At 36.8% G+C, this 16,814-nt stretch overlaps 2 protein-coding genes across 6 annotated transcripts in view; one reads left to right on the top strand and one right to left on the bottom strand.

Moving 5' to 3' along the window:
- LOC306886696 (ral GTPase-activating protein subunit alpha-2-like) overlaps window positions 1–16,814 on the bottom strand; it is a 175,581-nt gene that overhangs the window by 148,574 nt on the left and 10,193 nt on the right. The window lies entirely within an intron of this gene.
- Window positions 10,298–15,786, top strand: LOC306885948 (uncharacterized protein; the record flags this gene model as incomplete). Its single annotated transcript, XM_079442774.1, has 8 exons — window positions 10,298–10,333; window positions 10,452–10,519; window positions 10,700–10,709; window positions 11,149–11,172; window positions 12,096–12,131; window positions 12,539–12,694; window positions 14,501–14,593; window positions 15,063–15,786. 8 exons carry the CDS (start codon window positions 10,298–10,300, stop codon window positions 15,387–15,389), a joined length of 750 nt encoding a protein of 249 aa, XP_079298900.1. The 3' UTR covers window positions 15,390–15,786.

Genomic DNA, 16,814 nt, shown 5'->3' with positions numbered 1-16,814 from the left:
GCAAATATACTGAATATTAAAAATAAATTCACTATGATTTTGCTGGTAATATAAAAAGTAATCAACTGTAAATAAGACTTAGTTCACACTGCAGGTCTTAATGCTCAGATCGGATTTTTTGCTGAAATCAGATTTTTTTGTGCTGTTGTTCACATTGTCATTTAAATGCGACTGCCATCAGTGTCATGTGTGAACCGCACACGGCCCTGAAGTGACCCGTATGTGCAGAAGACGTGACGTCAGACGCAGCGCACTGTGTTTGCAGAAATAAAAATGGATGCTGCTCGTGTTAGCGTGTGTTTAGCCATTTTAATAAATTAATTAATTGCCTGCCTCCTCCAGCGTAGAATTGTGACGTCTGTCACATTTCAATGACGTAAAAATCGCATGAAATGCGACATGGCCGTTCAGACTAAAGTCTCATTGCAAAACATCGGATATGTATCCGATTTAGGACCACATATGAAAGTGGCCTGGGCCTGATTTGAAAAAATCGGATTTGTGCTGTTCAGACTGTCATAAGAAAATCAGATATGGATCACATTTGGGCCACTTTAGCCTCCAGTGTGAACTAAGTCTATGGCATTGATTTGAAGTTAATTTGGAAAAAATCATTAATACAAATATTTAAAAAAAAATAACTATTATTAAAAAAATAACATGCCATATTACCCATGCATAACTTTTCCGCGCACACACACACACACACACACACACACACAATGCCACAGTCATGAATTGTATCACAGACATGATGATGGTAAACAATCTAAAATGCTTTAAAACCAGCAGACTTTGACCAAAGACACCAATCTGCATGTCTGCATGACTGATCTTATTAAAACCTCAATCACTATATGACCTTACACAATTATTAAACCACAACATGCAAGAATTTAAAATATATTCTGCATTGAATGCTACAGTTTGGGTAAAAAGAGTGGTACTGTTAGCATGCAGGGCTCTTAGCAGGAACCGATTAGCAGAAATATCACATGATAAATATATTGCAAAACCAATTTGATTTAGCTGTAGGATGGCTAAAGAGATGTGGTATTATATATGCATGACGTTTTCTTTTGAATGAACTGAAATGACTGAATCAAAATGTATCTGTCGTAGAAACAAAATAAGAACCATTTTTTAAAGCTTTTTTTAATATGCATTTCCTTCCCAAATCGTGGCTATAAATGCAGTAAGCTTAAATAAGATCACAGCGTTAGTCAGTGATCTATCTAAATCATGGTAAACGAGTGCTGTAGGTTGGTAATTACTGATTTCCATATGATTTGATTTCACACATCCATCACGGTCATGTCCATAGCACACATACCCACAAATAGTGTCTTTTGATATCTCTCCTGAAATCACCAAATATGGCTAGGTGAAGGTTATTTTAGTATGTGCACTTTAATACTGTAGCAACATACAGTACTGACTACTAAAGCCATGTTTTGGGGTAATGCATTCAGCCAGGTTTCATGCCAGGTTTTATGAAGGTAAATTTAAGACTTTTTTAGACCAAGTTTAATAAATTGAATAAATTGAATGGAACAATGGAAGTAATTTGTATTTACATTCTCCATTAAAATACCTTTAAACTGATATATGACTTGTTGGAATAAGACAAAAAAAAAAGTGACTGAGCTACAGCCGTTTGAAGGTGATCGAGTCAGCAGATCTGATTTAGAGAAAAATCGAGCTAAAGTTTTCTGAAGATTCCAAAGCAAAATCACCAAACAACATTGCATATTTTCCTCCAGTTCTTTTTTTTATAATAATTACTATATTATTATTCACAATAACTATTTTTTTATTTTATCTTTGTTATTAAAAATAAGAACAAAGATACAAATAAACAGTAGTTTAATCAAGAGCTGCTTTTATTTTAATGTTAATCAAACATTACAGATACAGATCTATATTAAGACACTGTAATGCATGGATCAAATATAATGTTGCACATCAGATTTTTCCCCAACCATTAACTAAACACTGATGTAAGACATAACAGATTATGATTGTGTGAATCACGCCAAGACATATTTTGCAACTATGTCCTTTATAGGGAGATCACATGTTCGTGGAGAGGCGCGTCTTATGCACACGCTTTACAAATGTCAGTCAGCGCTAGGGATGGGTACCGAGGAGCGGTACATAATTTGGACAATACCGAACTACCGATAAGCTTCAGGACAAACGATACTGTTATCGTTACTTGCGTTGTTTTATCTCTGTATAATTCAGTGTTAATGGAGAATTAGAAGCTGCTGCTTGTCATTTTCCTTTACTGAATGATGTGGCCGATGTTTGCTCGATGTGCGTGTGATATCCATGCGCATGTGCGGTGTGTGTTTGCATGCAATCAGTGGCAGCAAGTGTAACGTCGAAAGTGTGAGCTCACATTACAAAACTAAGCGATATTAGTGTCAGATGCTGCAACATATGCAGTAGTGTAATTACTGAACAAAGGAGACAACACTAGTAATATAATGAAACATTAACTTACAAAACAACAATTACCTCAAGCAACGCGCTGTATTTACTATGTCTCCCGGCTCCAGAGACTGCAACTCCCGAGACACTTACATCAAATGTCAGCTGACAGACATTTTGTGCCTCTAACAAGTGCTTTTGACCTTCTTTTTGATCTGAATGGTATGCATTGCCATATGCAGAAAACATTCGATGTTTGCCACAGACTTGTCCCACTGCCTAGAACGCAACTGAATACTTCAAGTGTGGAAAAAAATGCGGAAAACTACTTTTAAATAGGAAATTACGAAATATTTACATTCATATTTACAGCTGGTCTATTCGCATGGGATTAGTATTACCTGAGGTAATTCTTCCGGACCTTTTTACAGAAGGTAGAAGTCGCCATAGTCTTTACTGACATCGTCCGTAATGATTACTGAGATGGCACATTCGGACGGGATTAAAATCACTGAGAAGCTCTGGTAAAAAATTACTTTACCCCATCTCTCTATGTAAAACTAATTCTGTCCGAATATGGCTTTAGTTATCATCTGATTGCTCTAATACTGTCAAAAACACAAAGTTTGCCTATAAAAACAGTTATGTCTAAAGTGAAATTAAACAGCTGAGAGAAAAAAAGGATGCGTGCAGCTCTTAAAGCAGTAGTTTTCGCTGAGGGCCGAATTCTGCCAACAATACCAAGCCAAGGGCCACTAACCTATATATGAAGAGTTCATTTGCAAAAACCGATAACTCTTTTTTTTCCAGAAATCACTGACGTTATCAATTTAGGACTTTCTGCTATGATTTAAGACTTTTTTAGGCCTTAAATTTGTGAAATGGTCAGTTAAGACTTTTTGAAGACCCGCAGAAACCCTGATTTAGGCCTTACAAGACACTTGTCTGTTCACACTAATGAAATATAAATGTGAGCACAAACTAGGGCAGCATGATTTGGGGGGGTGGGATAAAATGTGCATTTTCTGATTAAAACTGTAATCGCAATTACAAAACACATTTTTTTAGGGCTTATGTTGTAGCAATATAGCTACAACATAATAATAACAGTGATTATTATTATTATTTAAATAAAAAAAGTAAATACAATAATAAATATTACTATTATTATATTCCACTGTAAAAAATGAGTATTTAAGAAAAATGCATTAATAATTTGCATTTACATTTTCATTAGGATAATGAGCTGCTCATGTGTAAATGAACACAGTGTCACACTACACCCTAAAACATTCAGTGCATATATTTAATCAAACAGCAACCTTTGAGATTTGATAATTGCACTAAGGCATATCGAGATTTAGGTTTTGTGGCCCTGGCAAAGCCAAAGAATGTGAGGAAAGTAAAAGAGAACATAAGCGAAAGCGAGCAGTAAGGTCTGTGGCACATACAGATGCAGACTGTCTCTGGTGTGTGTGTCAAACTCATCCAGTGGGATGAATGTCAAAAACCCATCGGAGCCTGACGTGTCCCTCTCAGACCTATTTACATCATCCTGGCCTGTCAAGGCCAACCACACAGAATCACGGATGAAGGAAGAGCGAGAAGGAAGATCCTGTCCACATGACATGAATGATCAAAGATTGGAATACAACACATTTCAGTGTTTTCATACTCGCACAGTATACCTTCCTTTACCTTCCTTTCTAACAATTTGTTTTGTTGCAGCCTAAAACTAAATGTTTTTAAATTTTTATTTTTATTTTTCTATTTGTGTACATTAAAATCTCAGTACTTAGTTGAAGCACCTTTGGCAGTCATAACAGATCGAGTTTTTTGGGGGTATGATGTGACAAGATTCATTTAAGCTTTAATTCATACAGCGAATAATGGGCAGTGTACAAATACATTCATTGTCACTCACTCTCCTCATATAACGAACTACAGCATGTAATGTGCCATAAATGAGTGAATAAGCCAGCGGTTTGCATGAATGTGCAAACTGCCTCCTTAGGGATTATTTTTTTCTTTCTAATGCGCCTTGCAAGTGCAGCACAACAGTGCAAAGTCATGATGGACATGAGCAGAGGACAAATCTCTAGTTGTCCATCCTCTATTTCCACTGACAGCTAATCTCTGTTGCTGTATAATAAGGTTTTTTGGAATTCAGTTTAGAAATGTAACGGTATGAAAAAATTTGATGACGATTATAGTAACCAAAATTTTCACGTTTATTAGTATTATCACTGTATTGTTCAAATGTGCTGGAAATGTTCAAAAAGTAACATTAAAATGCGCAAATGGCTTCAAATCGCATCGCGTCTGCATTATAAGCGAGCTGCACACTGCATAGTTGACACAGGAATTGTCACTTGCACAATAAAGGCAGTGTTGCATCGTTACTAAACTTTATAAATTGCTTTTCTTGTTAATTATTGCCAGAGTTTAACCATTCAGCGCTTGCGCTCTCCTGGAGACCGTGCACTCATGCACACTCGCAGCGCACACACATAATGCCAGGTTCACATTACTCCATTTGCAGTGCATATGGTGCGTAATTTTATGCGCTCACGTTAACGGATCAGAGCACGCGGTTGCAGTCCGGTAGTGCGTTCCAGGAGCGGTGCGTCTGCAGCAGTGCAGAGATCGTTTTCTCACAGAGTATATCTTTGCTGTATTGCACACACCGAATTAAAGTGACAGTGCATTGCTTGTAAATATCAACATGCTTTGACACGAAAATGTAGTAATTACACTATAAATGCAATTTCAGAGTCATAATATATATATATATATATAAAATTTCAGAGTCATCACATGTGGTTTTTTGTGATAGGTTTAAAGGAAAAGAGCATTTTTAGATAAACAAGGCAATGATAGATGGCCCTCATGGAAGCATGGAAAGCAAAGTTCTTTATAAACCACAAGATTGCTTGTAATAAAGATTTAAATGCAAAAGAAAATTCAGTAGAGCAGACTATTTCTGCCAGTCATAAGTTAATTTAGAATGTTGGTGATAACATAAGAAAAGTACTTTAAATGTTTTGCAAATCCAATACCGATCGGCAGATACTTCTTTCTGTGATCTGCAATCGGTGATCGGCCTCAAAAATCCTGATCGGAGCACTCCTAGTATTCTCGTAGCTTTTTAAAATTATGGTTGAACCCCTGATGTCACATGGATTATTTTACCGATCTCCTTCCTACGTATGTTGATCGTATTAATTACATTGCTGTCTATGGGAGGGGTCAGACAGCTCTCAGCATGCATCAAAAATATCTTAATTTGTGTTCCGAAGATGAACGGAGGTCTTACGGGTTTGGAACCACATGAGGGTGAGTAATTAATGACAAAATTGTCATTGTGGGGTGGAGTAACCCTTTAACACCGCAAAAACAATGCTAACCCTGCTCCAAACTATGGCTTTATAACCCCCAGTTCTAAAGACTAAATGTGTGAAATGTTCCTTTACCCAGGGTTAAATACAAAGACTAGAACGATGATAGCCAGGGGATAAGCACAGTGTGAAAATCCCTATTATTACTCAATTTAAGAATTCACAAGCAAGGTTTAAAAGAAAAACAAACAGACCACTGTTAGAAAGCAATCAGCTTATTTACCACACAGCTTGGTTATGAGACACGCTTAACTGCAGAGCTCTTGATTTGATTTCAAGCCCTTAACAGGGATATTGTTTCTACACCCACAAGGCCAAAAATTCCTACTTTTCATTTAACCATTTCATTGTTTTGCTCCTCAAACAAACAAAAAAATCTGATTTATCTAATTTTACAAAACACAGACCTGATGGCATGTTTTACACAGAGGGCTTAACTCTGCAGAATGAGTTATGAGTTGTTTCCTAATGGGCTGTATGTTTCAGGCCGGCTGTTTCCTGCAGGCATGACCACGGGCTCAGCAGCATCTGTTAAGTTATCACGCAGGAACAGAAAGCGAGAAAAATAAAAACATACAGCAAGACCTGATGGGCATATAAAAAATTCAGAGTGGGGCATTCAGAGAGAAAATAACAGCTTTTTAAAGTGAGCAGATTCTCTGAGTGATCAAACACAGAACAAAGTAGAACTCTCAGGCTTGAAATCACAGAGTAGGACTAGACTGTGAAACTCAGATAAATATTTTTTAGCAAGGCAATTCTTAAAACATTTACTCTACACCCCTAACCATCTCATGTGAAAAAAAATAAAAAAACATATGTCCTGAGGCATTGATTTAACTTGAGAGCGCACACACACTGTGGTCTGAAGTGACTAAATGCAAGCAAACATGGAGGCACATGGGAAGTGTGGCAGTATGATGTATACACTAGTCAGCATTTGAAGTGGATCAAAACCTTTCATCAAAGTTGTCCTAAAACCAATTACCCATACCCATTCTTGTCTTAGGACAACTTTGATTAACTTTTTTGATCCACTTCAAATGTTGACTACTATATACCGAGAAAAACATAACCAAAAAAAAAAAAAAAAAAAAAAAAAAACTATGAAAAAAAAAAAAAATACTATGGAAGTGAATGGCAACCATCAACTGTTTGGTTTCTAACATTCTCCAAAATATCTCCTTTTGTGCTCAACAGAAGTAAGAAACATACAGGTTTGCAACAACTCGAGAGTAGTGGTCGACCGATATATAATTTTTTAAATATCGGCATCGGCCATTCATTTTTTCTGTTTGGCCGATGCGTTCGAGGCGGGACGTTTATTTTGACAGCGCTGAGAACGACAGCGCCTCAGCACACAAGTGCTCACATTCTCCCTCTTTTTTTTTTCTGTCGTCGTTAACAGTTCTGTCTAATACGGATAGAAGTCTGTCTAATAATCAGACAGAACTGTTAAACAAAGGAATTACATGTATGCAAAAGGAAGTATTATAACTATTGCTTTTATATCATTTGTAGTAGAAAGGCAAACAATATAACACTTTCTCATTTGCTGTTAGCATTCAGCAAATACGCATTTATATAATTTAAACAAATCTTTGAATGACTAATGAATATTTAATTTAAGAAACCTTGTGAACTTAGTCAGATCTAGTTATGAGATCTTGTGAAGTGTGCATTTGTATCCTGCATGATCCCGTGTTCTTTGCGTGACGGTCGGTCCGTGCGAATTGAATGCAGGCAGGAGGAGAGTTCAGCTTCACTGGAGACACGCGATCAACAAACTTTAAACTTGTGATTTCAAATTAAGCTGCGCTTTATCCATTTGCCCACGGTCATATTCATGTCATTTTTACTGTGTGCTGTAAAATGAGTGTTACCTTGGATTTATTTGAAAAGATATAATTCCCAATGCACACAAACTTCCCAGAATAATAAGTGCCCTGTTGGTTATAGTGTTTACTTCCTTTTTAATTATATTTTAGTAAATAATTATTTATTTGTGAAAAATACTTTGTCATCTAAAGCGTATGTATGTTTATTTTACACATTTATTTTTTTTATCCATTTTCAAATGATTTCAAATTTCTCCATCCTGCCATCCTGCTTTCCAAGATATCGGCATCGGCTCTCAAAAAACCAATATCGGTCAACCACTACTTAACGGTGAGCAAATGATGACAGTATTTTCTTTTTTTTTGGTGAACTACCCCTTTAAGTAGATGTGTGTGTCATCTGATTAATAAATATTATGTTATTAATGTTAATGCTGTTAATTACATATGAAAGATATGTAATTAAAAGACATTAAAGACTAAAATGTTAATATAAAAAAAAAAAAACGTGGTTTTATTCAGTAGCGGAACACAGCTGTGTGTTACTCATAGACTGTAAAAAAACAAACAATATTCTGCCTGTAATGTAACTCACAATACTGAATTGTTGTATAAAATAGATCACATCTGCATTGTGCAGATTTCCATAAAAAAAAAAAAAAAAAGCACTTTTGCTCGTGAGATACATTATACTATATAAGACAAAAATCCTACAGGGCCATTCTTCCGCCATATTTAGAATTTTCTGCATTCTAATAGGCTACATCATGCTGTAAAGTGTGCAATAAACATGCCAGTAGTCTATTGTACTAGGCTACATCACGCATGGACTCTCTCAAGGTGTGTTTTTATTTGTTTTTTGTCAAAGTGAGTGACATGCTCGAAAATGTAAGCATGTACAACATTAAAACAACTATGATATTTTGTAGTTGATAAATATCGTACACCCCTAATACCGCATTAGGTCTGTTTATCATTGAAAAATTAGGGTGGGCTCAAGGGTATGAGTCCAAATGCACACGATGCAGATGCACTTGACTACAAAAATTACTGAATATGCCAATCTCTAGCAACTATGTGGAGGCAAACTGTGGACAATATGGCCATAATAGCCACCCCTAAAGGAAAACATTACTTACAAATGCTGCAATATTTCTCAGCTCACTGTTTAATTAAAAAAAGCTGCTCAGTATATCAAAAAAAATCTAAAATAAAAAATATGAAGACAATACACCAGCCAGAAAATGACAACATTAAAGCACAAATGTGCACTGGCTCTATGGGGGAAGACTATTAAGTAAATTGAGAAACCGACAGAGGCAGCAGCTTTTGACCACACTGTGACAGGGGTTAATAACAAATCCATGCCTGTCAGCCGGAGCTAAACAGATATGAACGCAGAGGGCAATAAAGATATGGTCAACTCTGGGGTTTTACAGCACCATAAAGCGAGCAGCAGCCACTCTGAACGTTGATAGATTCTTGGAACGGCATCAACTTTCAGACACAAATAATCAATTCTTCATCCTCAGTGGGACAGACAGCTTTCATCACAATGCCAACGAGAAGCCATTCTTCAATCTCCTGCATGAGCTGCTAAAAGCATCTGAAAACATGTAAAGCTGTGACAGGTGAAGCTTTATGAAGGCCATACTTGTCTGTCTGACAGCAGGAGGTGAAGAAAAGAGCCCTGCAACGTCAATAAGCCCAATTACAAAAGCATTAACTACTCAATATAACATGTCTGTTTGTTTGCTCTTTATGAGGTAAATACAGTATGGTAAAAGAGGGGAATCTCCCTGCTGAAGAAAACGCTTTGTTTCAAGGTCCCGCTGACCTTGTGATAAAGTCAAACAACAGTAGAGTCGGTCACATGCTGCCTTGCATGTGTTTTTAACTGGCAGGGTTCGTAATCATCCGACCTACAGCACTTTAACTTCCCCTCCCAACGCTCAGAGGCTCTTTACTGAGGTCACTCTCATAGATCTCAATGAAACGATGAGCCCAGTTTACAGCTATTAACATTCCTCGCAGGTAATCCGATCACAAGTATTCAGCCCTTGCCACAGAACATGCTTCGTGAAAGGGATAGTTCACTCAGGAAATTGGAAATTCTCTAATTTTGTCATTTAAAGACTTTAGTTCATCTTCAGAACACAAAGAAAGATATTTTAAGCCCAGATTTTGTATCTAATTAAACAATTTAATTACAATATATCTACATGTTTACGTTTTACTGCATTACTTATAAGATAAGTATATTCTACTAATTTGTAGAGATATTTGAACCTATGAATAAATTTAAGTTAAATTAACAAAATTAACAGTTTTGTTTTAGATAGTTCTATGAATGTTCTTTTCCGCTATTTACCTTTTATTGTGTCTTTCTTTCCCTCGAGAAACTGTTTGTGATTGGCGAAAATTGTTGTTTGTCTAAACGACGGGACATTTCTCATCCGTTAGCTAGCTAGCTTTCTCACTCGCCTGCAGGACATAACCACGCTTGAACCCCGGACCAGCGAGTTTGACTGACATTTTTGGCCTTTTCCTTTCTCTGATTTCTTTTTTACTCAAGGAGCTGTTTTTTGTGAGGAGTGTAAATTTAGTTTTAGTCATACAACAGCCATGATTCCAGCAGAGGAGAGACAATGTGCTAATATGGTGAGTGCAATAATTTACCACGCTTAATTTTAGGCATGGCTTTTGTTTGAAAGAGTAAGTTTAAGTTAATTAATGGTATAAATACAAAAACGGATGAATGTACTTCTGTTCTGTCTAGGTTCAGAGCCCTCTGAATGACTATCCTGTTTTGGATGGAAGAAGAAATGGAAGAGATGCTCTGGAAGTGTAAGTACGGCCCTCATAACTGTTAAAAGAGAGCACAGCTATTTTAACATTATCCCCCCGGTTTCACAGACAAGGCTTAAGGCTAGTCCCAGACTAGAATGCATGTTCATGCTGTCTTAACTGAAAATACCCTGTAATGACATATCTTAAAATGTGTCAGTGACATTGTCTTGTCTCAAGATGCACACCAGTAAAGTTAAGGCATTTTTATAAAAGCTATTTAAATATCTTAGTTTAACTAACCTGTCTTAAGATAAGCCCTGTCTGTGAAACCCTCTCTTGATGTTCAAACATGGAAGTTATACAAGAACAGAACAATTTCCTTGTTCACATCAGGCATGTACACACTGAAAAAAGTAAATCTGAGTGGATGTAAATGTTAAGTAATTAAAATGCGTGATATCAACAATAAAATGTTATGTTTGTATCTTTACATTAATATATCTAGTTTTGAATTAATCTGCATTTGTTCAAAACACAAAACTATGTGTATTTTTTTCCTTCACAAAATTAATCTAAGTAATCCCAGCCAAGTTTTTTAGGTACACACGCACAACAAACAATACCTTGTTGTATTTACTCGGTACAAAAAAAACTCCCCCTTCCTGTTTCGTTGCATTCAAACGAAGACGAAGACGCGGACTGAACTTAAGGTAAGAATAAAGTTAGCAAATTAACAGTTAATGTTACTTGGGTTGGTACATTCTTTACAGTTCTTGAATTGTTGTACAAAAACGAGGCTTTAAATGTAATTGAAGATTGTTGTACGTGGATTTTCTAATTAGCATTAGGCCTACCATGTGGTTACGCTGGTAGCCTAGGTGGCTATAGTTGCTTTACATGTAACGGTAGGCCTAATTGAAACTTTGCAAGTGGCGATAAAATAGTTTGTTGTAGTGTAATTTGAAGCTTACATTAGAATGCAGCAATAAAATAAGGCATGCAAGTTAACGTAGTGTAAGCACGTGGAGTTTTAGGACATCCATGAATAATGTAGTGTAACGTCGTTTTTTTTTTTTATCTGGGTCTTATTTTATTCTTTAAAAAATATATGTTTTTGTGTTTAAGTGACTGATGGGAACAACAATCTTTTAAATCGGCCCTAGGCTATCCAAACGTGCGCGCATTTGTAGAAATATCGTTTTAGTTTTCAAACTATTTGGTCATACAGAATGCATAAGTTACTCCATTTACCACCGATCTGAAGAGCTGAAAGAGCGCGCTCTGTCTGTTTCTCTTCGTGGTTTGCGTTAGTTAGGACGGTAGTTTGTACGGTCTATGGTTAGATCGCTCATTAGAGGTTTACAGCTGTCAATCATTTTACGTGACCATAATCCTGCCTTCTGCATGACGCTGTTCCCTGTACACTTTCTCACCTGAGCTCCGAGGAAAAACAAACACAAAGAAACCTTTCATATGAAACTGAAGACAATTAGCTGTCTGATCGGCAGGTCAACTACCTGCAGTGTTTGTGGAGAGAAGAAAATGTGAAACTATTTTTAATTATAGTTATAGTTAAATGATTTGGGTTTCATGCATTGGTCAGTTACTAACCATAACACTGTGTCCTTACCAGGTGACTCTCCTGACAAGTAGGCTACACTGGATAAAGGTAAGTAACTTTCAATAAATTATATTTAAATTATATAATACATTTATTGTAGTGAGGAAACTGGGGGTAAAGTTATAACTCAGCTGGCAAAGGTCCAGTTGTCCTGTTTTTTTTGTTTTTTTATTTGCTTTTCACAGAGTAAATTTATAGTCCTGTAAAAAAGTGACTTAGGAGTAGTGTGGAATTTGCTGAAACTAAGCTGCTAACTTAACTAAACTGAAACCATACACTTAAATTAGCTCTCATCCGGTGTAGCATCCCTTTCCAGACATCAGGCCACCTAAATGTCGTTCTTAGTGTATTTCTAGGGTTACTTTTTCTAGTTGGTATTCTGTTTCTCTGTGTCTCTAATTCTTTTCTTTCAGTATCTCATGATGTCTCTCCATCTTTCTTGGTCTTTTTCTCAGATCGAGGAGGAATTCCAGAGGATCACACTGAAGCCACTACAGTCCACATTCTTTGGGAAGTTGGACGAATACACGCCTAAATTGTTGAGACTCTACAGGAGGAAGGGAGGAGCTGTTGGGAAGAAACTTGATGAGACTCTTGAAATCATGAATGAGGCATGTACTTTTAAAATTGTAGCTGTTACTTTAATGTTGTAGCATTCCGATATCTGTACTTAAAGGGTCACACAAAAATTAATTTTCTGTCATTAATTTCTTACCCTCATTTCGTTCCAAAACCGTAAGACCTTCTTTCATCTTCGGTACACAAATTAAGATATTTTTGATAAAATCTGAGAACTTTCTGACCCTCCATAGACCGCAACGTCATTGCAACTTTTAAGGTCCAGAAAGGCGGTCAAAACATCGTTAAAATAGTCCATGTGACTCCAGTGGCTCAACCTTAATGCCATGAAGCAGCGAGAATACTTTTTGTGCACACAAAAATAATGACATTATTCAACTATTTCATCTCTTCCATGTCAGTCTCCTATGCTGTTCACGTAGTAAACACAGCGTTGCCTTTCCGTGTTCTACTTCAAAACGCCAGCTCAGTATTGGCCTCTGGTTGGCCAGCTCCTGCGTCAGCATCACATGCATGCATCATTGTGCTTGCGTGAACAGTGTCGGCCAGTAGTAAGCCGGTGTTGAAGCGCAACTCTGTGTTTACTACATAACCCGTGTAAGAGACTGACACAGTAGAGACGAAATTGTTAAAGTTGTTCTTTTTGTGTTTTTTTGCACACAAAAACAAATACTTGTCGCTTCATCACATTAAGGTTGAGCCACTGTAGTCACATGAACTATTTTAACGATACTTCCTTTCTGGGCCTTGAAAGTGGTTATGACGTTGCTGTCTATGAAGGGGTGAGACAGCTCTCAGATTTCATCAGAAATATCTTAATTTGTGTAATCTTACGGGTTTAGAACAATATGAGGATGAGTAATTGACAGAATTTTAACTTAAAGGGTCAGTTCACCCGGAAATGAAAATTCTGTCAGCAATTCCTCGCCCTCATGTCGTTCCATACATGTAAGACATTCGTTCATCTTCAGAACACAGAAGATATTTTTGAAATCTGAGAGCTGTCTCACTCCTCCATAGGCTGATTGGTAATTGCATCTATCAAGGCCCAGAAAGTTAGTAAAGACATCGTTAAAATAGTCCAAGTGACTACAGTGGCTCAACCTTAACTTTATGAAGCGACGAGAATACTTTTTGTGTGAAAAAACCCCACAAAAATAACAACTTTATTCAACTATTTATTTTCTTCCGTGTGGGACTCTGACGTGAGTTCATGAGAGCCCCACGACGCATGCGCGAGAACGCAGATGACGTCCTGACATAGCCGGAAGCGCTTCACTGTTTGTTTACAATCAGGTGACATACTGTGTATGTAAGCTATTTGAATTCCACATTGATTATGCTTTAGGTCACGATGTAGTGTTTAAAATGGTTCTAAATTGTTCAAAATCTGCGGACATATTTACAAAGACAGTTTTATGTACAGTGCGCATCTTCCTCTGCTTGTTAACAGACAGTGAAACGCTTCTGGCTATGAGGTCGTCATCTTCAGCATCTTCTCAGTTCTCGCGCATGCGTCGTGACGCTCTCATGAACTCACGTCAGAGGCCCACACGGAAGAAAATAAATAGCTGAATAAGGTCGTTATTTTTGGGTTTTTTGCGCACAAGTATTCTCGTCGCTTCATAAAGTTAAGGTTGAGCTACTGTAGTCACTTGGACTATTTTAACAATGTCTTTACTTCCTTTCTGGGCCTTGAAAGTGGTCATGATGAGCTCTCACATTTCATAAAAAATATCTTAATTTGTGTTCCTAAGATGAACGAAAGAATTTTCGAGAATTTTCATTTTTGGGTGAACTAACCCTTTAATATAATCCCATATTTCATATATTTGTAGGACAACAGCATTGAGTCCAGAAGAGAAACTGTGATCAGAGGCCTCATTCTCTACCTTGGTGAAAAGACAGAGGAATTAATCAAGGACTACTGGGTAAAGAAATTATATTTCTGCATAGGTATACTGAAAGATTTTCAAATGTATTTCTTGATTTATATAGAAAGTTTTACACTGCACTTATATACATATTACATATATGTATATAATATACACACTCATATATACACATGACTCTCTCCACATAAATATTTTTCAGTTCACACAAGATTGTTATTGTATATAAATGGAGACAAATGCATGTGAGAAAAAAATTGTCTTAAATCACAACACCGCTCAAAACTACCACAGCAACCACGTAATCCCGCCCAAATCCCAACAACACGCAGCACATTCTTCGAGTGACTTTCGGGCACAAATTGTACATAAGTGTATAGATCAAAACTACCACAGCAACCACGTAATCCCACCCAGATTTCTGTTCAGAGGGAGAGCAAAGAGCTAAATGCATTCTTCACATTAGCAAACAAAAAGTAGGTTAAATTCTCTCTGGTATATTTCACAGGTTTGTGTTGACGACGATGCTGCACCCATCCAAGAGGCCATCACTTCATTTGTACTCAACATCTTTGTGGTCAGCAAAGCCAGGGATGGAGGTCTCGAGAAGCAAGCTGGAATAGCCATCGAGGGAGCAGAGGTCCTTTTTTGCATTCCCAGTGTAGCACATGCTTGCACCTACCTTATGGGCCTTATTTATGCCTTGGAGCTAAGCTATTCAAAGAAACTTAAATACACCTTTGAGGTATTTCAGAAGATCTTCCTGGAGCTGGAGGATGTTAACAAAAACATGTCCTCCAAAATTCACGATCTCAAGATCAGCTTACTGGCCTAAAAGCGATACAGACATTGTTGACAAGTTTTACGGTTCAATTTCTCAGGTTCTCCTAATGCACTCTCAATAGTAACTACTATTGCATTTTCATATAGGGACCATGTTTTGTCTGTTAATGAGCATTTGAAGGAAACATGACTGTGAAGAAGTGAGAAACGCATGACTCATGGAAAATATTTTGCACAACGTGAATTTGTAAGCTAAGCTACCCAAAGAAACTGAAATGTAGGTTTCTTAGAAGATCTCCATTTTCATACGTGATCATACATGTGTAAGTGTGTTGTTTTAAAGTCTTAGAGTATGTTACTGTACAGGACTGAAAAACGCAATTTTATAGAAAATATTCTGTAAAGGTCTTTTTTTTTTTTTCTGAAGACAATAAAGCCTGTCAACTTTCACTTAATGAGCTTTCTTCTAGCACCACCATGAAGCACACTTTTCTATTGTAAACAATGTCTCATCCTGTGACGTGGATATATTTTATTATACTTTGTTTTATACTGACCTTGTCAGTTTTTACTATCAAATGGCCAAAATGTCAGCTTTATGTAATGTAATGTAATAACTAGATTTCCATATTTGATGAGTACATTCTACTGGCATTCTGTACCAGTGTTGAACTTTTACTATAGTAGTAAAACATTACTATTTGCATTTATAATACTCAGTTGCTAATTAGAAAATTTGAGTACATGTAACTTTAAAATACACTAACAAATTTTGAAAACAGTAGATCCCACTTGAAATTTGTAATATTGAAATGTAAAAATTAAGTTGGATTCAATCAAAAATACACATTTAGAACTCTTAAAGTTATGTAGATCACACACACACAAAAATGACTAGAGCAATGCCAAAATTAAGTTAACTTTATGTACAAATTTTATTTCAACAAACAGAAAAATGAAGTAGTTTGTACAAAGACTAGTCTTGTTGGATCTACATAATAAAATTATGCAAAAGAATTCATCATATTTTTTAAGTAAATCAAGCAGAGAATTTTTATCAGTGCATACAGTTAAAGCACTTTATGCACAAAAAAAAAGGACACTTATGCCACCTTCACACCAAAACTCCAGAGCAGCTGTATGTCATGTAGGTTAACTGAGAGCTGTCGGAGGGGGGCGTAATGTCAGACTTTGTGCTTCCATGCCCATATTTGGTCTTCCCGTCCCGGTCCTCGTTTCATGTCTTCATCAGTTAATTAGTCCCCAACCCTGTGTTGTTAATTATCTGCCCTTTTTTAGCCCTGCGTTTCCCTGTGTCTGTGTCCGGTCTTATCGTCAATTTGTGTACTTCCATGTCTCCAGCGATCCCTAAGTTTGTGAAATAAAGTCTTAGTGTTTTGAAAGAAGTTCCTACGCCTCCTCGTTTCCCTTCGCCAGCGTGTGTCGTGACAATTGTGAATGCAGAGTGGAAAAAAAC

The sequence above is a fragment of the Barbus barbus genome (genome assembly GCF_936440315.1).
Source record: "Barbus barbus genome assembly, chromosome: 20".
Classification (NCBI taxonomy): Eukaryota; Metazoa; Chordata; class Actinopteri; order Cypriniformes; family Cyprinidae; genus Barbus; species Barbus barbus.
This window is presented reverse-complemented; position numbering and strand designations above follow the sequence as displayed.